This window comes from Tachyglossus aculeatus, chromosome 23 (assembly GCF_015852505.1).
Source record: "Tachyglossus aculeatus isolate mTacAcu1 chromosome 23, mTacAcu1.pri, whole genome shotgun sequence".
NCBI lineage: Eukaryota > Metazoa > Chordata > Mammalia > Monotremata > Tachyglossidae > Tachyglossus > Tachyglossus aculeatus.
In genome coordinates, this window is record NC_052088.1 from 30,823,041 (window position 1) to 30,850,236 (window position 27,196).

Below are 27,196 nucleotides of genomic sequence, written 5' to 3' on the forward strand. Positions count from 1 at the left end.
TTTTTGTTTCTGTATTATGTTTCTGCAGCCAAATGATTCTGGCATATCAACTCTGTTACAGTACTCTCCCCAGCACTTAGTACAGTGCTCTACGCATAGTAGGTGCTCAATAAATATGATGGATGGATTATTAGGCATTGCAGGATGGATTCAACCTACTTAACTACATTGTGCTTCATGGATTCAATTTCAAATGGACTTTCTGAGTAATTATTTAGAATATCTACATTGGTGCTTTAGTTCCGTGTTCTTTTTCTTTGGCTTCTTTTTTTTTTTCGGATTATGAAATTGGCCTTTTTCGGAGGGATAATTTGAGGCGATTGACTATTTTTAAAGAGGGATTTTTGTTTCTGTATTATGTTTCTGCAGCCAAATGATCCTGTGTTTTCCCAGAGAAAAAATACCAAAGTGTGGTTTGCGCTAACAGAAAAATATATGCATATATAGTTCACTTTTATTTATTCACCCTTTTGCCCTTTTGGAAATTTGGCAAATTAAAGTATCAAAATGTGCATTTATGATACTTTCTTTGCTAACATATTTAGCAGCGTGGATTAGTAAGCATTCTGTGCACTGCAGCGAATGAATTAAATGTATTTGTGCTCAGATTTATAGCCGTTTAAACAAAATGTGTACAAAGAGGACATTGTACTCTATGGCTCTTTTAAGCGCTCACTAAGCTAAGCACTGTTCTAAGTGCTGGGGTAGATACAAGTTAATAGGATTGGACAAAACCCCATTCTCACGTGGGGCTCACAGTCTAAGTACGAGGGAGTATGATTTCATCCCCATTTTATGGATGACCCAACTGAGATGCAGAGAATCAAAGTGACTTGCCCAAGGTCACACAGCAGACATGTAGCAGAGCCAGATAGATAGCAGCTGTCTACTCTAAAGACAGTCGTTCTCAAATTTCTCTCACGGCTATTAAAGGCCAACAATTTATCCTTAATGGAAGAGTTCACAGGCTTGGGAGTCAGAGGACCTGGGTTTGAATCCAGATTCTGCCACTTGTCTCCTGTGTGACCTTGGGTGAGTCGCTAAACTTCTCTCTGCATCAATTTCCTCATGTGTAAAATTGGGATTAAATAGTAAAAGTCCCACAGTCATTACTGATGATCATTTCTCTTAGATAACTTTTTGGTAAGCGTAGGTTTTTCCCTATAGCACCTTTTTTTTTGCTTTCTTCCTATCATCTTTTCCTTAGCAATTAGAACAAATTACAAAGATGGATAGTCGGACCAATTTGTTTCATATGAACTGTTAAATCACTACATTTATTACTCCTAAATTCACCGTCATGTGATTTTATAGACTAGAAATCGTGCAGGCTGGAAACAGTAAACTATCAAAATCATCAGTAATGTGCATATAGCTATAATTCTATTTATGCTGACGGTTTTGACACCTGTCTACATGTTTTGTTTTTTGTTGTCTGTCTCCCCCTTCTAGACTGCGAGCCCATTGTTGGGTAGGAACTATCTCTATATGTTGCCGACTTGTACTTCCCAAGCGCTTAGTACAGCGCTCTGCAAACGAATGAATGAATCAGTACCATCAACAGTATTAATAATAATAATAATGGTATTTATTAAGCACTATTAATTGAGCACCTGTGTGCAGAGCAACACATAACAGAGATATTTCAGGCAATGCACAGTGGAGAGCGCTTAGTACAGTGCTTTGCACATAGTAAGCGCTTAACAAATGCCATCATTATTATTATTATTATTATGATACAATACCTGACCTCAAGGAGATTGCCATCTAATAGAGAAAATTCATTCATTCAACCATATAAATAATGATAATAATAATAATAATAATGGCATTAAGTGCTTACTTTGTGCAAAGCACTGTTCTAAATGCTGGGGAGGCTACAAGGTGATCAGGTTGTCCCTCAGGGGGCTCACAGCCTTAATCCCCATTTTACAGATGAGGTCACTGAGGCCTAGAGAAGTGAAGTGACTTGTCCAGAGTCACACAGCTGACAATTGGCGGAGCCGGGGTTTGAACCCATGACCTCCGAGTCCAAGCCCATGCTCTTTCCACTGAGCCACACTGCTTCTCTGTTATTGCGCGCTTACTGTGTGCAGAGCATTAAGGAGATAAGTGGTCCCAAACTGCCAATTATAAACTGAGCTCGTGGTGGGATAGGGACCGCGTCTGCCTATTCTGTTCATCATCAATCGTATTTATTGAGCGCTTACTATGTGCAGAGCACTCTACTCTGTATTCTGTTGTTTTGTACTCTCCCAAGCACTTTGTACAGTGCTCAGCTCACAGCGATGAAAGAGGAAACTGAGGCCCAGAGACTGTAAGTGACTTGCCGAAGGTCACACGGAAGACAAGAGGCTGAGTTAGGTGGAGAACCCGAGTCTCCCGACTCTCAGCCTTCTGCTTTTTCTACTAGGCCATGCTGCTTCCTGCCGTGGTTGGGAGTGGTTTATCATCAATCGTATTTATTGAGCGCTTACTGTGGGCAGAGCACTGTACTAAGCGCTTGGGAAGTACAAATTGGCAACATATAGAGACAGTCCTTACCCACCAGCGGGCTCACGGTCTAAAAGGGGGAGACGAAACCAAACATACGAACAAAATAAAATAAACAGAATAGATATGTACAAGTAAAATAAATAAATAAATAGAGTAATAAATATGTACAATTTAATAAGCGCTTGGAGAGTACAATCTATGAAAGTTGGGGGACACGCGTTCCCTGCCCACAACGACCTTACAGTCTAGAGGGGAATAATAATAATAATGATAATAATGGCATTTATTAAGCGCTTACTGTGTGTAAAGCACACATACAGGAATATGAATAAATAAATTATGAGTTTGTACATCAGCGATGCGCGTACGTACTTGCTGTTGGCAGAGATCACATGTGTCTACCAATTGCATTGTATTTTAGACTGTGAGCCCACTGTCGGGTAGGGACATTGCCAAGATGTCCGCAACATTGCCAAGATCCGCCCTTTCCTCTCCATCCAAACCGCTACCCTGCTAATTCAAGCTCTCATCCTATCCCGTCTGGACTACTGCACCAGCCTTCTCTCTGATCTCCCATCCTCGTGTCTCTCTCCACTTCAATCCATACTTCATGCTGCTGCCCGGATTATCTTTGTCCAGAAATGCTCTGGGCATATTACTCCCCTCCTCAAAAACCTCCAATGGCTACCGATCAATCTGCGCATCAGGCAGAAACTCCTCACCCTGGGCTTCAAGGCTGTCCATCACCTCGCCCCCTCCTACCTCACCTCCCTTCTCTCCTTCTACAGCCCAGCCCGCACCCTCCGCTCCTCCACCGCTGATCTCCTCACCGTACCTCGTTCTCGCCTGTCCCGCCATCGACCCCCGGCCCACGTCCTCCCCCGGGCCTGGAATGCCCTCCCTCTGCCCATCCGCCAAGCTAGCTCTCTTCCTCCCTTCAAAGCCCTACTGAGAGCTCACCTCCTCCAGGAGGCCTTCCCAGACTGAGCCCCTTCCTTCCTCTCCCCCTCGTCCCCCTCTCCATCCCCCCATCTTACCTCCTTCCCTTCCCCACAGCACCTGTATATATGTATATATGTTTGTACATATTTATTACTCTATTTTATTTGTACATATCCTATTTATTTTATTTTGTTAGTATGTTTGGTTTTGTTCTCTGTCTCCCCCTTTTAGACTGTGAGCCCACTGTTGGGTAGGGACTGTCTCTATATGTTGCCAATTTGTACTTCCCAAGTGCTTAGTACAGTGCTCTGCACATAGTAAGCGCTCAATAAATACGATTGATGATGATGATGATGATTCAGGAGGCTAGGGGAACCTAATGCATCTTTCTCACCTATAACTGAAGGTGATTCAGGCCTTACCACTTCTATATTGCTACTGGGGCCTTAGCAAAATTGCCTTTTCCAACTGCCCCCCTCCCGCTTCCCTCTCCACCCCCCCACATACTTACATTCTCCTCTGCATCTTAGATGGGAACCTACGTATATGCTATAGGGGCAACATGGCCTAGAGGAAACAGCACAGATCTGAGAGTCAGAGGACCTGGGTTCTAATCCCAGCCCTGCCATTCGCCCACTGTGTGTGAGACGTTGGGCAAGTCACCTAACTTCTCTGGGTGCCTCAGTTCCCTCACCTATAAAATGGGGGTGAAGACTGAGCGCCCCGTGGGACAGGGACTTGTGTCCAACCTGATTAATCAATCAATCAATCAATCAATCGTATTTATTGAGCGCTTACTGTGTGCAGAGCACTGTACTAAGTGCTTGGGAGGTACAAGTTGGCAACATATAGAGACAGTCAATCAATCAATCAATCAATCAATCGTATTTATTGAGCGCTTACTGTGTGCAGAGCACTGTACTAAGCGCTTGGGAAGTACAAGTTGACAACATATAGAGACAGTCAATCAATCAATCAATCAATCATATTTATTGAGCGCTTACTGTGTGCAAAGCACTTGGGAAGTACAAGTTGGCAACATATAGAGACAGTCCCTACCCAACAGTGGGCTCACGGTCTAAAAGGGACTTATATCTAATATCTAACTTATATCTACCCCAGTGCTTCTCTCCTGTGACTCATTCATTCATTCAGTTGTATTTATTGAGCGCTTACTGTGTGCAGAGCACTGTACTAAGCGCTTGGGAAGTACAAGTCGGCAACATATAGAGGTGGTCCCTACCCAACAACGGGCTTGTAGTCCAGAAAGGGGAGACAGACAACAAAACAAAACATGTGGACAGGTGTCAAATCATCAGAATAAACAGAAGTAAAGCTAGATGCACATAATTAACAAAAAAATGGAATAGTAAATATGTACAAGTAAAATTAATAGAGTAATAAATCTGTACAAACGTATATACAGGTGCTGTGGGGAGGGGAAGGAGATAAGGCCGGGGGGTGGGGAGGGGGAGAGGAAAAAGGGGGCTCAGTCTGGGAAGGCCTCTGGAGGAGGTGAGCTCTCAGTAGGAGACTCGACGCCTTATTATGGCAGGAGAGTTTGCGTAGGCTGTTGAAGCTTAGAGCTATTTTGTAGAGGACTAGCCACTGATGAAAAGGTGTAAGCCAAAGAGACAAAGTCAGTTCTCTCGTGCGGGGCAGCAGTGGCATGGGAAAGAATCAAAGACAGAAGTTCTAGTGATCAAAACATTGATCAAAGACAACAGCGGAGACTCAAGTTTGTACTACGTGGAAGAAGGCGATGGTAAACCACTTCCGTATTCATTCATTCAATCATATTTATTGAGCACTTACTGTGTGCAGGGCACTGTACTGAGCTCTTGGGAAGTAAAGTTGGCAACATATAGAGACGGTCCCTACCCAACAACGGGCTCACAGTATCTTTACCAAGAAAACTCTGTGGATACACATACTAAAACAACTCTATGAGAAAAGATGGGTGGGTGTATCCTTGGAGTCGCTATGGGTCGGAAACGACCCGACGGCCTCTGAAAAAGACCCAAGTGCTTAGAATAGGGATGAACCTACAGTAAGCGCTTAACAAATACCATAAAAATACTAATTGCTGTGGTCCAGTTATGCTTCATGAGTGAGTAGATGATCTTTCTTTCTCCTGGGAAGGGGGAATTAGGAATCCAGTGGTGAACTTTGTCTTACTTTACGATTTCCATGTACTTGCAGGAAGCAGGATGTGCTTGCTCTTTCTGCATGTCTCTTAAGAATGTATAGTAATTGTGATATTGTGTGCCAAGCATTATACTACGTAAAGAGTAGATACGACATAATTAAATCAGACACAGTCCCTGCCCCTCATGGAACTCATGGTCCATTAGAAAGGAGAGCAGGTGTTGAATCCCCATTTTACAGGTGCGAAGTCACAGAGAAGTGAAGTGACTTGCCCAAGGTCACACAGCAGGCGAGTAAAGGAGCTGGAATTAGAACTCAGGTCCTCGGACTCCCAGGCTCGTGCTCTTTCCACTAGGCCTTGCTGCTTTTCTGTAAGTAATACGGCTATAAAGTTATTCTGTTCGACTAGAAATTCTTAACAGGTCAGTGACCTGACTGTTGGATAACTTCAAGTCCTCATCGTTCAAAATGACCTTAATACGCCGATTAAGAACAGGATGGATATTGTTGCTAAATATAGGGCGATTCCCTGAGGAAGGGTAAACAAACTTGAGAAGTACAAGATGAGGAAAGATTAGCCGAGGGCTTCCTTCGCAGAAGAACCTAAGGTTATAGTGGATTGCAAAGTAAAAATTCAGTCAGTCAGTGATATTTCTTGAGAAGCAGCGTGGCCTAGTGGGTAGAGCCCAACCCAGGAATCAGAAGGACCTGACTTCTAATCCTGGCTCTTCCACTTGTCTGCTGTGCGACCTTGGGCAACGTATTGACTTCTCTGGGGTTCAGTTCCCTCATCTATAAAATGGGGATTAATACAGGGAGCCCCATGTGGGAATGGGCTGTGTCCAACCTACCCCAGTGCTTAGTACAGTGCCTGGCACATAGTAAGCCCTTAACAAATGCCATTTTTTTAAAAAAGGGCAGTTGTTTAGGGGGTCAGCGTAGTGCCCCTAATCACTTCTTCCCCTAGGCAGATTTGGATGATTCCCCCCCTGCTCCCCATCCCCTCTAACCCCAAAAGCATCCATCACTTGGCTAGCACTCTGAGAAAAGACCTCTACGAAGCCAAGGGCCTGGCTAGATCCCTTCTCCATGGGCCATCCTTCATCAGACCATTCATTCATTCTATCAGTCGTATTTATTGAGTGCTTACTGTGCACACTGTACTAAGCGCTTGGGAGAGCACAACACCACGACTCTCTATCCGAGCAGTCCTTGGACTCCAAGCAACGCTATCCTCTCAAGCGATGCCCTTGTCCAAGGGGGTTTGTGTGGAAGTGACACTTGGAGATAATGAAGGAGTGGGTTGGGCGGGGGGGGGGTGGGCAAAAATGAAAACCCAGGATCCACACCATTCCCACCATTAAGTCAGGAGCCAGGGGACCGGAATTCCCCAGAAGTCCTCGTTTTGGCGTTGGGTCAGTGAAAGGACACATAAAAAACCAATCGGCTCACTGCTGACACTTTCCCATCAGATTGACAAAACACTGGCAATTAAAAGGCATTAGGGAATGGAAGATCTGGTGGCAGATAGTGAACGAGCAGAAAAGAGAATGAGGTTTAAAATATGTGGTCCAGCCCCTGTGCAGAAATTCACATTCGCCTTTATAGTTGTACTACTTACGGAGAAGTGGTATGGCCTAGTGGAAAGAGCACGAGCCTCGGAGTCAAAGGGCCTGAGTTCTAATTCCAGCTCCTTTACTCGCCGGCTGTGTGACCTTGAGCAAGTCACTTCACTTCTCTGTGACTTGGTTTCCACATCTGTAAATCGACTCCATGGACACCCGTCTTGTGTCACTGGTCATCATCACCTTGCTCTTTCCGCTCACACGTTTCTGTGGGTCAAGCCAGCGGAGGGACATGGGGAACAAACGTAAGATATAATAATAATGATAGTATTTGTTAAGTGCTTACTATATGCAAAGCACTGTCCTAAGCGCTGGGGAGGTTACAAGAGGATCACGTTGTCCCACAGGGGGCTCACAGTTTTAATCCCCATTTTACAGATGAGGTAGCTGAGGCACAGAGAAGTTAAGTGAGTTGCCCAAAGTCACACAGCTGACAGTTGGCGGAGCCGGGATTTGAACCCATGACCTCTGACTCCAAAGCCCATGCTCTTTCCACTGAGCCACGCTGCTTCTCCAGTGTGGATTGGGGTCTTAGTCCACTACCCTCACTCAATCAATCAATCCATCGGCGGTATTTATTGATCATTTACTATAATAATAATAATAATAATAATAATAATAATGGCATTTATTAAGCGCTTACCATGTGCAAAGCACTGTTCTAAGCTTTGGAGAGGTTACAAGGTGATCAGGTTGTCGCACAGGGGGCTCACAGTCTTAATCCCCATTTTACAGATGAGGTAACTGAGGCCCAGAGAAGTGAAGTGAGTTACACAAAGTCACACAGGTGACAGTTGGCGGAGCTGGGATTTGAACCCATGACCTCTGATTCCAAAGCCCGGGCTCTTTCCACTGAGCCACGCTGCTTCTCCAGCGTGGACTGGGGTCTTAGTCCACTACCCTCACTCAATCAATCAATCCATTGGTGGTATTTATTGATCATTTACTATGTGCAGAGCATTCCCCCCATTCTAGACTGTGAGCTCGTTGTGGGCAAGGATTGTCTCTGTTGCTATATTGTATTTTCCCAAGCGCTTAGTACAGTGCTCTGCACACAGTAAGCGCTCAAATAAATATGATTGAATGAATGAATATGCAGGGCATTGTCATAAATATGATTGAATCAGGGAAGTGCCTGAGAAAATACAATATAAAAAGGATTTACTTGGAATTGCACCCTATATTCAATCCCTCCCTCTTCCCCGTAGCACTTATGTATATACCCGTAATGTATTTCTTTATATTAATATCGGGCTTCCCCTCTAGACTGTAAGCTTGTTGTGGGCAGAGATGTGTCTGTCAGCCTGCCCTAACCCCCTACCCTATTGCAACTCCCTCCCCCTTTCCCCCATCTCTTCTTATCATCGTCAATCGTATTTATTGAGCACTTACTATGTGCAGAGCACTGTACTAAGCGCTTGGGAAGTACATATTGGCAACATATAGAGACAGTCCCTACCCAACAGTGGGCTCACAGTAGGAGCAGCCAACAGTTACATCCCAGGCTGGCTGTAAATGTCCTAAGCGATATTGTCTCTAACATCTCCCTGAAATTATCCTCCATTTAACAGAACTCCCAGTTCTAGTAAATCTGGTGGGCGCAAAGAGTTTCGCTGTCAGAATAGTAAAATGAAATGGACTTTTTATTCTGTTATGGCTGAGTTAATTCCCCCCACATTTTTAGAGAAATTTTATGAGGCTTTTTTGTGTTGGTTTTAAGTTAATTTTTTTTTTTTTTTTACACTGCAGCCCACATATGAAAACCAGAAATGTCATCTCAAATGAAAGCATTCTGAAACTTGGAGAGTTTGAATGTAAGTTACAAAGGGCTCAGAGTGAGGGCCAGGTGCGTCAGCCCCATGTGGGACAGAAACTGTGTCCAGCCTGATTTGCCTGCACCTACCCTGGCGCTTAGTACATTGTCTGGCACACAGTAAGCGCTTAACAAATTATTATTATTGTTATTATCATTTAATCTTCCTAAGCGGTCCCAAAAGTACCGCGTGGCTCAGAGGGAGCAAAAATACGGCCTAGACATCAGATCTCTTCCCATCATTCATTCATTCAATTGTATTTATTGAGCGCTTACTGTGTGCAGAGCACTGTACTAAGCACCATCATGCCTTGGCCCTCTGCACTGCCCACGCAGGATCATTAAAAAGAAGTAGCCGGTAAGCCAAAATGGTGGCCCATCCCCAGTATGGCTGCCTCTATTTACCTTCCACCAGATACATCTCCATTTCTTCATCATCAATCGTATTTATTGAGCGCTTACTATGTGCAGAGCACTGTACTAAGCGCTTGGGAAGTACAAATTGGCAACATATAGAGACAGTCCCTACCCAACAGTGGGCTCACAGTCTAAAAGACTGTGGAGTGGAGTCTTTTGGACGGAGTGGAAGCTGTAGGAGAGGTGGCAGTGAGGACCGTTTATTTTTATTTCCAAATCTAGTAAGAGTGAAACCCACGTTTATGCTAGTGGACTGTGAGCCCACTGTTGGGTAGGGACCGTCTCTATATGTTGCCAACTTGTACTTCCCAAGCGCTTAGTACAGTCCTCTGCACACAGTAAGCGCTCAATAAATACGATTGAATGAATGAATGAATCTGGCAGCCCTCCGAAGGAGGGTCCTCGGAATCGTGCCTCATCATCATCGTCATCATCAATCGTATTTATTGAGCGCTTACTATGTGCAGAGCACTGTACTAAGCGCTTGGGAAGTACAAATTGGCAACACATAGAGACAGTCCCTACCCAACAGTGGGCTCTCAGTCTAAAAGGGGGAGACAGAGAACAAAACCAAACATACTAACAAAATAAAATAAATAGAATAGATATGTACAAGTAAAATAAACTTTCCTCATGAGGAAGTCAAGCAAAATACCCAACTGGTATTCTTTGCTGCTTGAAACCTAATCTTTGTTTTCCACTTTTAGGGTAGGCCTAGTCATACTAGAAGAATTAGCCTAAGAAGTGTGCGGATCGTTATTCAGATATTTTTTCTGCAGTCTCAAGCATGGCTTTAACATATTTAAAGCTGCTGTTGGTCGAGAACCATAGGGCTGACTGACATCACTCTGGAGCTATAAAATGTGAAGTACGGATTGTTGAGGAAATTGGCTTTGTCGATATAAAATCAAATAATAATAATAATAATAATGATGGCATTTGTTAAGCGCTTACTGTGTGCCAAGCACTGTTCTAAGCGCTGGGGGGGATACAGGGTGATCAGGTTGTCCCACGTGGGGCTCACAGTCTTCATCCCCATTTGACAGATGAGGGAACTGAGGCACAGAGAAGTTAAGTGACTTGCCCAGGGTCACACAGCAGGTATGTGGCAGAGCTGGGATAAAATAATAATAATAATAATAATAATAATGATAATAATAATGGCATTTATTAAGCGCTTACTATGTGCAAAGCACTGTTCTAAGCACTGGGGGGGGATACAAGGTGATCAGGTTGTCCCGCATGGGGCTCACAGTCATCACCCCCATTTTACAGATGAGGTAACTGAGACTCCGAGAAGTTAAGTGACTTGCCCAAGGTCACACAGCAGACACGTGGTGGAGCTGGGATTCGAACCCATGACCTCTGACTCCAAAGCCCGTGCTCTTTCCACTGAGCCACGCTGCTTCTCCAGATGTCTCGAAGCGGCTACCGATGATTGTTTCGACATCCGATCCGGTCCGTGCGACCTGGACGCCACGACGCCGGATCGCCTCCTCGAAATAAAGGAGCCCCAAGTCCTGATCTGTACCTCCCGCAGCTGGGGCTTTAGGATAGCAGCATGGCCTAATGGAAAGAACGCGGGCCTGGGAGCCAAAGGCCCCGAAAGAGAACCAGGCTGAGATCATTGAGGACGATGGAAAAAGGAATTGAGATTTTAGAGAGCCCGCCGGAGATTTTCGAGAGCGTGACCCAGTTTTAGTTCACCGAGGAGCAATTTTCAGTCATTCCCTATCCCCGCAGTCCGCCGAGCTATTGGGCTGGAGTCTCTCCAGGGCTTCAATCGCTCCCTGGGGCGTCGCGGAAGACAAGCGATCGCCTCAGGCGGCTCGGGGTACCATTTAGTGGCCCCGAGCTGCTGGGCACGAGGGGCCCATTTCCAGCCCTGGGCCCGAACACAGTCCTTTCTGGGCTGCCGGAGCCATTTGCTTTGCTGAGTGAATAACCGAGGCACGAGGAGCCTCAAGGGAATCCCCCGGGCCTGGAATGCCCTCCCTCTGCCCATCCGCCAAGCTATCTCTCTTCCTCCCTTCAAGGCCCTACTGAGAGCTCACCTCCTCCAGGAGGCCTTCCCAGACTGAGCCCCTTCCTTCCTCTCCCCCTCGTCCCCCTCTCCATCCCCCCACATCTTACCTCCCTCCCGCCCCACAGCACCTGTATATATGTATATATGTTTGTACATATTTGCTACTCTATTTATTTATTTTACTTGTACATATCTATTCTATTTATTTTATTTTGTTAGTATGTTTGGTTTTGTTCTCTGTCTCCCCCTTTTAGAGCCCACTGTTGGGTAGGGACTGTCTCTATATGTTGCCAACTTGTACTTCCAGGCACTTAGTAGAGTACTCTGTAAGTGCTCAATAAATACGACTGAATGAATAAGTGCTCAATAAACATGACAATGAATGAATGGGTAGGGAACGGGTCTGCTAATTCTGTTGTATTGTGCTCTCCCAAGGTCCTAATACCATGCTCTGCGAAAAGTGCTCAATAAATACAATTGCTTGAGGGAGAGAGATAGCACAAGCGCTGATTTTGTGCATTAAAACCAAAGGTTAGGAGTTTCTGCTCCATGTGGAATGGTCAATCACTAGAGGGCTTTGAGGAGCAGGGGGCTTACTAGGTGACAAGCACTGTGCTAAATGCTGAGGTAGGTCATTCAATCAATCATATTTACTAAGCGCTAAGTGCTCAGCACTGTACTAAATAGGTCCAAAGTAATCCCATCAGACATGGTCCCTGTCCCACACGGTAATTACAATCTAAGGGGAAGGGAGAGCACGTGCCTTTCCCATTTGAGAGATGAGGAAACTGAGGCTCAGACTTGTCCTCGGTCTCCCAAGGGGCCAGTGGCCAAATTGGGATTGGGCCCCGGGGCTCTTGCTTCCCAAGCCGGTGCTCTGTCCTGTGGCGTACGATAAGATAGCGTGTCACAGGACCCGAGGAGATATCAAATGTCACAGGAATGAGAGCTGGAAGTCCCCCATTCCGAACCCCAAGGCTCTTCCGCACCCACTCCAGAGGGAATCCCGTACATTCACAATGGACATTTTTGGTGGTCCCAATGAAGGCCCCTGGGGCTCCCTCACTGATTCCTCCAACAATCAGGCCATTCCCCTCCTAACACTCCCTCCGTTCCAGCATGCCCCCACTGGTCTACCCTCACACAAGAGGCACTAGTGCCCTGTCCTCTGTAGACATGTTACGCCAGTGTACCCGATCCCATTATTCTCGTCGCCGCCAAACTCTCGCCCACGTCCTGCCTCTTATCTGGAACGCCCTCCTCCTTTGTATCTGACAATTAGTCTCCCCACCTTCTAAGCCTTTTTAAGGCACATCTCTTCCAACATGCCTCCCCTGACTAGACTCTCATTTCCTTTTCTCCCACTGCATTCAGCTTCGCCATGGCACTTGAATTTGCTCCCTTTATTCACCCCTCCCTCAACCCCACAGCATCACCCTTAAATTTAGATTTATTCTTTTTTTTCACCCCTCCCTCAGAACACAACACTTATGTATATATCTGTAACTGAAGGTCATGGGTTCTAATCCCGGCTCCGCCACTTGTCAGCTGTGTGACTTTGGGTAAGTCACTTAACTTCTCCGTGAGCCCACTTTCTAGACTGTGAGCCCACTGTTGGGTAGGGACTGTCTCTATATGTTGCCAACTTGTACTTCCTAAGTGCTTAGTACAGTGCTCTGCACACAGTAAGCGCTCAATAAATACAATTGAATGAATGAATGAATTCTCTGTGCCTCAGTGACCTCATCTGTAAAATGGGGATTAAGATTGTGAGCCCCACAAGGGACCACCTGATCAGCTTGTATCCTTCCCAGCGCTTAGAACAGAGCTTTGCACATAGTAAGCGCTTAACAAATACCAAATTATTATTATGTACATAGACATCATATATTTACATTAACGCCTGTCTCCCCTCTAGACCGTAAGCTTGCTGTGGGCAGGGAATGTGTCTTCCGATTCTGTTACATCGTACACCACCAAGCGCTTAGTACAGTGCTCTTCTCCATACAATAAATGCTCAGTTAACTGTGATTGATTGCCAGGACCACTTGGACAAAGGGGAGCACTGCTTTTTTGCTTTTTTTTTGAAACCCTTAATTAAAACCTATAATTTCCAAAAGTTAAAGCATTTAAAAAAATGGAAGGATGGTTTCTCCACAAAAAAGTCCCCAGAATTTTCCTTAACAGGAAAAATCCATTCCTGATAAAGAAGCAATGAGCGATTTCTTACTTCACAGGTAAAGAACGGACCGGTCAGCTTTGTGTTTCCATGATGAAATTCGGCCGGAACATTAGGGAGTCAGGAAACGTTCTTCCGAAGACTCACCGTGCACCTTGATGTTGGACAGAAGTGTTCTTTGTTCACATATGCGGCATCATTCATTCATTCAATCGTATTTATTGAGTGCTTACTGTGTGCAGAGCACTGTACTAAGCGCTTGGGAAGTACAAGTTGGCGACATATGGAGACTGTCCCTACCCAACAACGGGCTCACAGTCTAGAAGGGGGAGACAGACAACAAAACAAAACATGGAGACGTGTCAAAGTCGTAAGAACAAATAGAATTAAAGCTATATGCACAATAGTCTGTTTTCAGGATACAAAATAGGCTTCCCTAATGTAGGGTTTTGCCAGAATACGACCCTCATGATAGAGCGAAATTTAGGCATAAAGTGAATTTTTGTGTAGCAGGAAGGGCTGGATTTAAGCTTTCTAACTAAAATTAAGCATAGCAATAATGAAAATAATAATCATGATATTTGTTAAGTGCCTACTATGTGCCAAGCACCGTTCAAAGCGCTTTGGTTGATACAAGATAAACTGGTCAGACACAGTCCAAGTCCCATACGGGATTCAGAGTATAAATAGAGTATAATCAATAATAAATAAATAGGGAAGTGGTCTGCCAGAATATGTGGGTCCAGGGAGGATGGAAGGCTGAGTGAGGGGTTGACGGCGAGAGATGAAATCTAGTCACAGTGAGGAGATTGGTGTTAGAGGAGGACAAGTATTGAATGTCCATTGAGGTCTAGGGAAATTAACTGACTTGCCCAAGTGATGGACCTGGGAGTAATAATAATAATAATAATAATAATAATAATGGCATTAAGTGCTTTCTATGTGCAAAGCACTGTTCTAAGCACTGGGGAGGTTACAAGGTGATCCGGTTGTCCCACGGGGGGCTCACAGTCCTAATCCCCACTTTACAGTTGAGGTAACTGAGGCCCAGAGAAGTGAAGTGACTTGCCCAAAGTCACACAGCTGACAACTTGTGGAGACGGGGTTTTAACCCACGACCTCTGACTCCAAAGCCCGGGCTCTTTCCACCGAGCCACGCTGCTTCATGGAAAAGAGTGAGCCTGGAGCAGAACTCCAGGTCGTCTTGTATTCTTTCCACTAGACCACACTGCTTCATGGAAAAGAGCAAGCCGGGGAAACGGATCTAATGCTTTAAACCCACGGGAACCATCTCTGTAGCTGTTGGGAGGCAAAAGCAGCTGATGGATGGTTTGAATTGTATCAGTCAAGGGGTAGAGTTGTTTTCCTAGGCTAGAAGTGAAGGGTTTGTAAATATCAGCCGATCAGTCAGTAGTGTTTGAGTAGAGTACTGAGAACTAGGCACGGGGGAGAATCAGTAGCGGTAAAAGATATGATCCCTGACCCATCAATCAATCAACAGTATTGATTGGAAGCAGCACGGCCTAGAGGAAAAGAACACAGGCCCTGGAGTCAGAGGACCTTAGTTCTAATCCCGGCTCTGCCACTGCTTGCTTGCTGTGTGACCTGGGGTGGGTTACGTAACTTCTCTGTGCCTCCTTTTCCTCAACTGTGGGACAGGGACCATGTCCAACCTGATTTACTTGTATCTTCCCCACTGCTTAGAACAGTGTTTGATGCATAGTAACAATTTATTATCATGATATTAAGTGCTTAGGGAACTACAGTAGATTTATAGCCCTACTGAGAGCTCACCTCATTCATTCAATCGTATTTATTGAACGCTTTCTATGTGCAGAGCACTGTACTAAGCGCTTAACCTTAACTAATCTCCTCCAGGAGGCCTTCCCAGACTGAGCCCCCTCCTTCCTCTCCCCCTCCCCATCCCCCGCCTTACCTCCTTCCCCTCCCCACAGCACCTGTATATATGCATATATGTTTGTATATATTTATTACTCTATTTATTTTACTTGTACATGTTTATTCTCTTTATTTTTATTTTGTTAATACGTTTTGTTTTGTTGTCTGTCTCCCCCTTCTAGACTGTGAGCCCGCTGTTGGGTAGGGACCGTCTCTATGTGTTGCCAACTTGTACTTCCCAAGCGCTTAGTACAGTGCTCTGCACACAGTAAGCGCTCAATAAATACGATTGAATGAATGAATGAATGAATTTAATAGAGATGATCCTTGCCCTCAAGGCGTTTACAATCCATCAGTGGGAAAAGACACTAAAATCAGCTAAAGGTAGGGGGAAGAAATAGTGTATTAAAATATGTATATGAGAACAGCAGAGAGTCCAAATCATTCATTCATTCGTATTTATTGAGTGCCTGGTATATGCAAAGCACTGTACTAAGTGCTTGGGAGAGTACAACACAGAATGTGAAAGTGCTGAAATGGCAGTAGTGGAATTGAGAGATGTTAGATTAATCAGAAGCAGCGTGGCTCAGTGGAAAGAGCCCGGGCTTGGGAGCCGGTGGTCATGGGTTCTAATTCTGGCTCCACCGCTTGTCCGCTATGTGACTTTGGGCAAGTCACTTAAGTTTTCTGGGCCTCAATTACCTCATCTGGAAAATGGGGATTAATACTGTGAGCCCGAAGTGGGACAATCTGATTACCTTGTATCCCCCCCAGTGCTTAGAACGGTGCTGGGCACTTAATAAGCACTTAACAAAAGTCGTCATTACTATTATTATCTAACAGAGGAGTTGTCATTTCAGAAGGGCAGCATGACATAGTGGAAAGAGCACGAGCCGGGGCATCAGAAGGACCTGGGTTTTAATGCTGGCTCTGCCTCTTGTCTGCTGGGTGACCTTGGACATGTCCCTTCACTTCTCTGTGCCTTTACTGGACTTCTCAGTTACTTCAACTGTGAAATGGAGATTAAAGCTATGAGCCCCATGTGTAACAGGATCTGATTAGCCTGTATCTACCCCAGTGCTCAGTAGAGTGCCTGGCACATGGTAAGCGCTTAACAAATACCGTTTTTTTGTTGTTGTTTTTTTTTAAAAGGGAGGATGGAGAGAGAAATGGTGAAGTTATCTGACAGATTTAGGTGGGTCCAGGGGAAATGGATGGTCTGAGCATCAAGCAAAAACTCCTCACTCTTGGCTTCAGGGCTCTCCATCACCTCACCCCTTTCTACCTCATCTCCCTTCTCTCTTTCTCCAGCCCAGTCTGCACCCTCCGCTCCTCTGCTGCCAACCTCGTTCTCGCCTGTCCCACCATCGACCCCCGGCCCATGTCCTCCCCCTGGCCTGGAATGCCCTCCCTCTGCACATCTGCCAAGCTAGCTCTCTTCCTCCCTTCAAAGCCCTACTGAGAGCTCACCTCCTCCAGGAGGCCTTTCCAGACTGAGCCCCCTTTTTCCTCTCCTCCCCATCCCCCCTGCCCTACCTCCTTCCCCTCCCCACTGCAACTGTATATATGTTTGTATAGATTTATTACTCCATTTTACTTGTACATATTTACTATTCCATTTATTTTGTTACTGATGTGCATCTAGCTTTACTTCTGTTTATTCTGCTGACTTGACACCTGTCCACACGTTTTGTTTTGTTGTCTGTCTCCCCTTTCTAGACTGTGAGCCCATTGTTGGGTAGGGACCGTCTCTATATGTTGCCGACTTGTACTTCCCAAGCACATAGTTCAGTGCTCTGCACACAATAAGTGCTCAGTAAATAAGATTGAATGAATGAATGAGTGAGCGAGGGGTTGACGACGAGAGATGAAATCGGTGAGGAGGTTGGTGTTAGGGGAGCAGAGTGCGTGGGGGCAGTGAGTTGTAGTGGGAGAGGAATGATGGTATGTAAGGGAAGAAAGATGATCAAGTGCCTTAGGAGTTTCTGCTCCATCCCACTCTAGACCGTAAGCTCATTGTGGGCAGGGTACATGTCTGCCAACTCTGTTATAGTGTAGTCTCCCAAGTGTTTAGTACAGTGCTGTACACACAGTAAGCACTCAGTGAATACCGTTGATTGACTGATGCAAAGAGGAACGGGCCACCTTTGGAGGTATTTGAGGAGTGGAGGAGATGTGTACGGAACAGCGTTTTAAAAAACAGGCACCAAAGTGAAGTATGGATTGGAGAGGGAAGAGACTGGAAGACTGAGTAGGAATTTCACAAGTGGGTTTGTTTTTTTTAATGGTATTTGTTATGCACTTACCACGTTCCAGGCACTCTATTGAGTGCTGGGTAGATCTGAGCTCATCAAGTAGGTCTCAGTTCAGGTCTCACAGCGTTAGCGCCCCATTTTACCAGTGAGGTAAATGAGGCACAGAGAAGTATGAATCAATCAATCAATCAATCAATTGTATTTATTGAGCGCTACTGTGTGCAGAGCACTGTACTAAGCGCTTGGGAAGTACAAGTTGGCAACATATAGAGACAGTCCCTACCCAACAGTGGGCTCACAGTCTAAAAGGGGAAGACAGAGAACAAAACCAAACGTACTAACAAAATAAAATAAATAGAATAGATATGTACAAGTAAAATAAATAAATAGAGTAATAAATATGTACAAGCATATATACATATATACAGAATGAATGAGTGTGTGGCATTGTCAGATTAGAATTCAGTGGCCCTGCAAGTGGTAGGTGTGTGTGTTTGGCAAAGGATATTCTTTTTTATACACACATTGTGGACTGAATCATTGGTCTCTTCAGTCAGACTCACACACAAGCCTGGGATTTCCCCCTAAGCAGAGTCACCCTCAGATATGAAGACAATTCTAGATGTGCGTGGATTCTTGTTTTGATTTTTCAATATAACCGATTTAAAACCCTCCCGTTGTAAACCTTTGTTTCGTAGGATGAGAAGAAGAAATAGGAAGACACGGAAGTATGGCGTCTTGGACACTAATCTAGAAAATATGGAGTTGACACCGTTAGAGCAAGATGAAGATGACGATGAGATAACAGCATTTGATGCCAATCACCCTCGAAGGTTAGTTGAGAAGGACATCATTTCGATGGGGGAGAGTGAAAATATTAGAGTGTACATTTGAAGAAACTAATTTCCTCTTGCAATGTCGTGCAGTGTACATTGGAGATAGAACTTGGTGTGGATTTTCCCCTTTTCTGACATTTCAGTGGTGTTGTTTTAAATCTCGGGTAGTTATACAGTCATAAAATGACGTGCTAGAAGGGCATTCTAATTATTTCATGTAGATGAACACACCAAGAAGAAAGTCATAATAATTAGAGAGAAGAAAATAATCATCTGATCCGTCCTGACAGAATATGCAGTTTTGAGCTCTCTTAATTAGGTAATTCACTCCAATTTAATAGCTACGATAGCCCCCAGAGGATTTCTGGCATGCAAAAATTGATTTTGACAATCATTTGAAAAAAATTCAAAGAAATTCCAGCGAGCTGCTCGTAACGGGCATTTTACCCATGGCTCGAATGCCTTTTTTAACATTAGAGTCTGAAAATGTTGATTTTTATTTCCCAAGATCTGTTATTTCCCATTCTGTAACAAGCAAACAAGCAGATTGAGAACCTCAATCAGTCAGCCAAACAGTGGTGTTTTTTGAGCCCTTACTGTGTGCAGAACACTGTACTAAGCACTTGGGAGAATACAGTTCAAAAGAGTTGGCAGTCACGGTCTCTGCCCACAAGGAGCTTTCAGTCTTGAGGGGAAGACAGACTTGAAAAGAAATTAGTGATAGTGGAAATGGCAGAATGTAAGGATGTGTACATAAATGCCGTGGAGTTGAATGTCCAGTGCTTAGTGAGTACAAATCCAAGTCCAAAGATGATGCAGGAGGGAGGGGAGGGGAGGAGAAATGACGGCTTAGGGTAGGCTTCATGGAGAAGATGTGATTTTAGGAGGACTTTGAATGTGGTGATTGGATGTGATGTGGATGTGATGAGGGAGAGAGTTCTAGGGCATATGGGCAAGGGTTTGGCAGTGAGATAGTTGAGATTGGGGTACAGGAAATAAATTGGCATTAGAGGAACAGAGTGTGCAGATTAGGATGTAGTAGATTAGCGAGGTAAGATAGGAGGAGGAGAGCTAAGTGAGGGCCTTAGAGCCAGTGGTAATGAGTTTGATGATGGCTTCAAAGCTGTCCATCAGCTTGCCCCCTCCTACCTCCCCTCCCTTTTCTCCTTCTCCATCCTAGCCCGCACACTCCGCTCCTCTGTTGCTAACCTTTTCACTGTGCCTAGTTGTCACCTACACCACCATCAATCTCTGGGCCATGTCCTGCCTCTTGCCTGGAACGCCCTTCCTCCTCAAATCCACCAAACAATCATTCTTCCCCCCATTCAAAGCCCTACTGAAGGCTCCCCTTCTCCAAGAGGCCTTCCCAGACTAAGCCCCCCCTTTCCCTCAGCTCCTCTTTCCCTCCGTGTCGCCCGACTCACTCCCTTTATTCCGTGGTCTCTGTAGTGTCGCATAAGTCATGTGGAGGACAGCGTTTGAGCAGAGAAATGAGTAGTTCTGGTTTGAACGTTTTTGAGGTGTCAGTGGGCCCATCCACGCAGAAATGTCCTGAAGGCAGGAGGAAATGCAGGTCTGCAGAGAAGGAGCGAGATCAGGGCCAGAGAGGTAGATTGAGGAATCATCCACAGTAAATTGGGAAACTGGGAACAAATGAGTTCTCCAAAGGAGTCGGCATAGACGGCGAATAGAAGGGAACCCAAAACTGAGCCTCGTTTTGAAGGTGGGAGGCGGAGGAGGAGCCTGAGAAAGAGACTGAGAAGGAGCAGCCAGAGAGATAGGAGGTGAGGAGATAATATCGAGTTGTCTAGTTCTGTTTTCCCCCTTCTCTAACCTTCCCTCCCTGTGGAACTCTTATATTCCACTGGCCGTAGGACTTCCTAAATTCTGCCATCCTCGTAACATCCTGCTCACCACTCCCTTGCCTGTCTTTAGCTTTTTTCCCGTGCTTCTCCACCGTGCCCTCATTTTTCTGCCGCCCCCCCCGCAACCTCCGCCAGGCTTGATATACCAACTTCGAGGAAGGTGAAGCACGAAAGGTGTAGCAAGTTGTCCTGTGAGCCGACGTTTCTGGCAGCACGGCTCAGTGGAAAGAGCGCGGGCTTGGGAGTCAGAGGTCATGGGTTCGAATCCCGTCTCGGCCACTGGGAAGCTGTGTGACCTTGGGCAAGCCACTTAGCTTCTCTGTGCCTCAGTTACCTCATCTGTAAAATGGAGATTAAGACTGTGAGCCCCAAGTGGGACAACCTGATCACCTTGTATCCCCCCCCAGCGCTTAGAACAGTGCTTTGCACATAGTAAGCGCTTAACAAATACCACCGTTATTATTATTATAGCCCCAGATTTCCCCTTCAGCCATTGGGGTGGCAACGAAGACCCCCAAGTGGAAAAGACAGATTTGGGCACAGCAAGATAGGTGGCTTTGTTGGGATTTAATGTTTGTGGGATAATCTGCCATTAAGCAAGTACTGAAACTCCGGCCACCATTCAAGACCTTCTTTGATCTGAATCTGATGGGAGCATCACACAGGCATTTAGCCAATATCATACTGATGTCGATGAGGAAGCAGTGGGGTCTAGTGAAAAGAGTCAGGCCTGGGAATCAGGAGACCTGGGTTCTAACTGTGGCTCGGCCCTTTGCCTGCCGTGTGACCGAGGGCGAGTTACTTAACTTCTCCGAGCCCTTTATTTCCCGGTCTGGAGACCGGGGTTCAATATCTGTTGAGAAGCAGCGTGGCTCAGTGGAGAGAGCATGGGCTTTGGAGTCAGAGGTCGTGGGTTCAAATCCCAGCTCCACCAATTGTCAGCTGTGTGACTTTGGGCAAGTCACTTCACTTCTCTGGGCCTCAGTTACCTCATCTGTAAAATGGGGATTAAGACTGTGAGCCCCCCTGTGGGACAACCTGGTCACCTTGTAACCTCCCCAACGCTTAGAACAGTGCTTTGCACACAGTAAGCGCTTAATAAATGCCATTATTAATTAATTAATCTGTTCTCCCTTCCTCTTAGACTATCAATAAATACGATTGTACATACGATACGGTCAATAAATACGATTGAATGAATGAATGAACTATGAGCCCCATGTGAGACAGGGACATTGTCCAGTCTGACGATGTTCTCCATGCCTTATTTACAATTGTACGATTGTAAATACGATACACTCAATAAATACGATTGAATGAATGAACTATGAGCCCCATGTGAGACAGGGACACTGTCCAGTCTGATGATGTTCTCCGTACCTCAGTGCTTAGCACAAGATTTGGCTCATAGTTAGCACTTAACAGAGACCCCTGTTATTGTCATCAGTAAGGTGGCCTAGTGGAAGGACCCCGCGCCTGGGAGTTAGAGGACGTGGGTTCTAATCCCGTCTCCGCCACTCGTCTGCTGTGTGACCTGGGCCAAGCCACTTGGCTTCTCCGTGCCTCAGTTACCTCATCTGTAAAATGAGAGTGAAGACCGTGATCCACGCCTGGGACATGAACTGTGACCAACCTGATTATCCTATGGCTCAGCAGAAAGAGCACGGGCTTTGGAGTCAGAGGACATGGGTTTGAATCCCGGCTCTGCCAACTGTTAGCTGTGTGACTTTGGGAAAGTCACTTAACTACTCTGTGCCTCAGTTCCCTCGTCTGTAAAATGGGGATTTAGACTGTGAGCCCCACATGGGACAACCTGGTCACCTTGTAACCTCTCCAGGGCTTAGAATAGTGCTTTGCACATAGTAAGCACTAAATAAATGCCATTATTGTTATTATTATTATTATCTTGTATCTACCCCAGTGCAAAGTACAGTTCCTGGCACATAGGGCTTAACAAATACCACAATTACTATCATTATCAATATTTTTAGTAATCTCAGCCTCCTCTAGGGTCATTGGAACTAGGGATTATCATGGAATCTCCTGGTATATCCCACACCATCTGGCCTGGATCTGGACTGGATCAAGCATCGGAAACCGGGCCAGAATTTGGATCATTATCTTCCCACCCCCTCCGCTGGGGTAGCTCTTTGGGACCCGGGGGTGTGACTTTGCTCTCCATTTTCCCAGTCAGTCACCCATCAGATGGGGAAAGGTGGAGCGGAGAAGGAGGTGGTGATGTGTGACTTTGCTCTTGCTTGAGCAGCTCACCCCTGAAGGGTTTTTCCAGTCCCCAGACCTTGGGCAGCTCTCTGCCAGCTCCTACTCCAAATTCCCTTGGGCCTGAAGACCGGAGGAAGTTCATTTTATATTTCTCTCCTCCATACAGAGTCAAAAATGTTTTTATAAAGACTAAGTGTAAAGTAATGAGGATGGGCCTGTTAGAATCCCCAAGATTGCAGTCTATAAATTGTTCCAGACACCTGAGTCCTCATAGCGCTGATAAAACATTGGTTGAACTCACTACCTCGATAGATAAAAGCAACCTAAACAATATGTTTTAGACAGAGAATAATAAAAAATATTCCTTCCAATAAAGCCTTCCAGCCATGTATTATAGTTGTATTATGCGTGCAGAAGCTGGGTTTTCTGTAGCTTCAGGGACCGGGAACTGACATGAAAGTGGCTAATGAGCTGGGCTTGCCGGTTCAAAGCAAGTTTGCCGTGTCCTGGAGGCTTAAATCTGAATACCACCGGCCTTTCAGTGGCCTGTTCTAGCTCTTGCTTTTCAAGGACTATGAAAGGGACAATTTACTGCATGATCCCAAGTGACCTAGCTGGGAGGCCAAAGATGAAGAAATGACAGTTAACCGGTTTTCCCCTTCAGTTTGCCCGGATTTGCTATTTAAATTTCAATCCCAAAATTCTGCACGGACTCACTCACTCTCTCTCACTCTCTCTCTCTCTCCAACCCACCTTTACCCTCTCCCCTAGCAATTTTTGGGTCCAGAGAAGAGTACAATAACAACAGCTGTGGTATTTGTTCAGCCCTACTCTGTGCCTGGCATTGTATTAAGTGACACAATAATTAGATACACAATAATTAGTTTGGATACCATCCCTGTTCCACGTGGGACTCACAGTGTAAGGGAGAGGGGGATAGGCATTTAATTCCCCATTTTACGATTAGGAAACCGAGCCACCGAGTGATTTGCCCAGGGTCACGTGGCAGAGAAGTGGTAGAGCCAGTGTTAGAACTCGGGTCCTCTGACCCCCCCAGGCCTGTGTTGCATCAATCAATCAATCACTCAATCACTCAGTCATATTTATTGAGCGCTTACTGTGTGCAGAGCACTGTACTAAGCGCTTGGGAAGTACAAGTTGGCAACATATAGAGACAGTCCCTACCCAACAGTGGGCTCACTAGGCCTGCTCCTTCTGTGCCTAGGCGATGAGGAGCATGAGACTGCAACTCCTGGGGAGTTTGTTTCAATCTTATTTTTCCATGTTATTGGGTTTTTTTGTCATTTCCCCTTTCCTTCCTTGTCTGTCACCAGACAAGACTGTGAGCCGCTCGAGGGCCAGGGAACTTGTTAGTTTTCATCAGATCAGCGTACGTCTTATCAGTCATATTTATTGAGCGTTATGTGCAGAACGCTAAGTGCTTGGGAGAGTTCAGTACAGTAATATAAAAGACACATCCACTCCCCACAGTGAGTTTACAGTTTAGAGGGGAAGAGGCATGGCCTAGTGGAAGAGCCCACTGTTGGGTAGGGACTGTATATGTTGCCAACTTGTACTTCCCAAGCGCTTAGTACAGTGCTCTGCACACAGTAAGCGCTCAATAAATATGATTGATTGATTGATTGATAGAGCACGGACCTGCCACTCGTCAGTTGTGTGGCCTTGGGCAAGTCACTTAACTTCTCTGTGCTTCAGTTACCTCATCTATAAAATGGGGATTAGGACTGTGAACCCCATGCGGGACAGGGACTGTTTTCAACATCATCATCATCATCAATTGTATTTATTGAGCGCTTACTGTGTGCAGAGCACTGTACTAAGCGCTTGGGAAGTACAAATTGGCAACATATAGAGACAGTCCCTACCCAACAGTGGGCTCACAGTCTTGCTTGTATCCACCCCAGTGCTTAGTACAGTGCCTGGAACATAGTAAGTGCTTAACAAATACCCCAGTCATTATCATTATTATTAGAGGGAGCTTACAGTGCTTAGTAGAGTGCTTTCCACAAAGTAGATGAATAATAAATACTATCATTACTCGTTGTGGGCAGGGAATGTGTCTCTATATTGTTTTGTTGTACCATCCCAAGCGCTTAGTAGAGTGCTCTGCACATAGTAAGTGCTCAATATATTTGAATGAATGAATGAATTACTACTGCTAAGTGAGAATTATAGAGTTGAGGTAAAAAGAACAGTCTTTTCCCTCCCCAAGACCTTACGGTATAAAAGGAATTTTTTTTTAAAAAAAATAGCTGGTTCAGATGGACAAAGCAATGCTGACGTTGCCTGAGTATATCTGTCTGTATCTGTATTTTCCGCCTAGGTTTTGCAAAGGTCCACATTGCTAACGCCGCTCTACTACTAACCTCTGACCTAGCCAGATGATCTAACCGCAGCTCCCAAGTTCCATCTATAGGGATGGAAAGGGGAAGAAGACACGATCCACAGAGCAACTTCTAATACAATTTCACACCCATAATGGTCTGAGAGAGCCCCGGTCTCATAAGGTTTGAACCTGGGCAGAGGGATGTTAAGATTATATTTTTGACAGTCAGCTTCTGTCTAAACTTTGTGCTCAAGTTCCTCAGTGAAGGCAGAAAAAATGCATTTTATAAATCGGAGGAATAAATAGGTTAGGGCCCCTGAGCTAAAAGCCCCTTAGAACCCGTTGCTGTAAGCAAAATGGTTTTATTTCTCCTCGCTTTAAAAGCACTACGTCGGGAGTAATCGAGCATCCATTTAAAAACCAGGCCTTGGTGGCGTTAACCAAAGCGGGGTATTTCAGGCCTGTTTGTTGAAGAACCAGAGGGTAATGTGTGTTGTGACTTAAGCTTCAAGTTACTTTCATTTTTCCAGAAGAAAAATGTGGAAAATAGACACATGGGCATTCTCAACAGAACTTGAGTTACAAATGGCTGCTTTGTAATGTAAAACGAAAAGGGACGAATGCGACAACATATGAAATGTGAATTCTACCTTAGGTCTCTGCTTAGAGTTGAGCAGTGTAAGTCACCCCTAATTACTGCCTCTAATGTTTGTTTTTAATGCTCAGGAAATTTTTAAAGGCAGGTTCGGGAACCAGGAAACATCACTGTGGGGGCTCCCTTTTGACAATATTTGACATTAATTTCCACCTAAAATTCTCTGATTTTATACCCTCACAACCACCCCCTTATTACTTCACCTAAATGGGTTTTCTTTACTGTGGTCTCACGGCATTTTGTTAAAAAGAAGTTTACTGCCAGGTATTTTCTGAATTATTAAAATCAACAAATAGATCTGAATTTGGAATCGGATTATTTTTCCCCTCAACCCTCACTTAAACTTTCCCGTTTAGAAAACAAATTCTATTTTACGGTGCTCAAATAGAAGGAAAACTGTCCTAATTTGCAAATTATGGCCTTCAGTATTGGCTCGAAGCATTTTAAGGATCAATTCCTAAGTTTAGCCCCAGCATGCAGCACACAGAAGCAACTGAAAAGGAATGATTAATGTTCATTGCAAAAACAGAGGCCTTAGAGCTCTCTGGAGGGCCAAACATGTTAAATAGTGCTGTCCACGTTTTCCTGGACAGTGTCTTCAAATCCAGTTGTCTTCTCCCAAGCGCTTAGGCCATTGCTCTGCACGCTCAATAAATACAAGTTGATTGACCGATGACTTTAAGCCTAGATAGTAATTAATGTACTTAAACAGTACGTGCTGTCATAGAGCCTGTCACTTTGCTGGGAGAATGTGCGATCCAAAAACTTTTGGATGAGAAATTTGGAAAGCAGCTAAGCTATTTGGGGCCTATGAAAGAGTAAGATAAAATAATAATAATAATAATAATAATAATAATAATAATAATAATAATAATAATAATAATGATTGTGGTATTTGGTAAGCACTTACTATGTGCCTGGCACGGTACTAAGCGCTGGGGTAGATACAAGCAAATCCCTTTGGACACAGCCCCTGTCCCACATGGGGCTCACAGTCTCAATGCCCATTTTCCAGATGAGGGAATTATAATACTATTGATGGTATTTGCTAAGCACTTACTATGTGCTCTGCACTGTTCTAAGCATTGGGGTAGACACAAGGGAATCAGGTGCCCCATGTGGGGCTCACAGTCTTAATCCCCATTTTATAGATGAGGTAACTGAGGCCCAGAAAATTGGAGTGACTTGCCCAAGGTTACCCAGCAGACAAGTGGCGGAGCCGGGATTAGAACCCATGACCTGCTGACTCCCGGGCCGGGCTCTATCACTGGGAAAGAGACTGTGACCATGGCAGGCCCTTTCTCCCCCTTTCTTCACCTCCTGATAATAACAGAGAGAAGCTGGAGGCTGGTGACCTGCCTGGATCCCTGAATTACCAGATCAATCAATCAATCAATCAATCGTATTTATTGAGCACTTACTGTGTGCAGAGCAGATGAGTCAACCACGTTTAAAGGTGTGTCCCTAAAG

At 45.0% G+C, this 27,196-nt stretch overlaps 1 protein-coding gene across 1 annotated transcript in view; it reads left to right on the forward strand.

Annotated features, from left to right (window-relative positions):
- Positions 1-27,196, forward strand: part of FAM174A (family with sequence similarity 174 member A) — a gene marked incomplete at its 5' end in the record, with an annotated part of 51,606 nt that overhangs the window by 8,003 nt on the left and 16,407 nt on the right. The window contains one exon of the mRNA XM_038765569.1: positions 18,499-18,633. Within this exon, the coding sequence (XP_038621497.1) occupies positions 18,499-18,633 (135 nt within the window). The remainder of the gene's footprint in view (positions 1-18,498; positions 18,634-27,196) is intronic.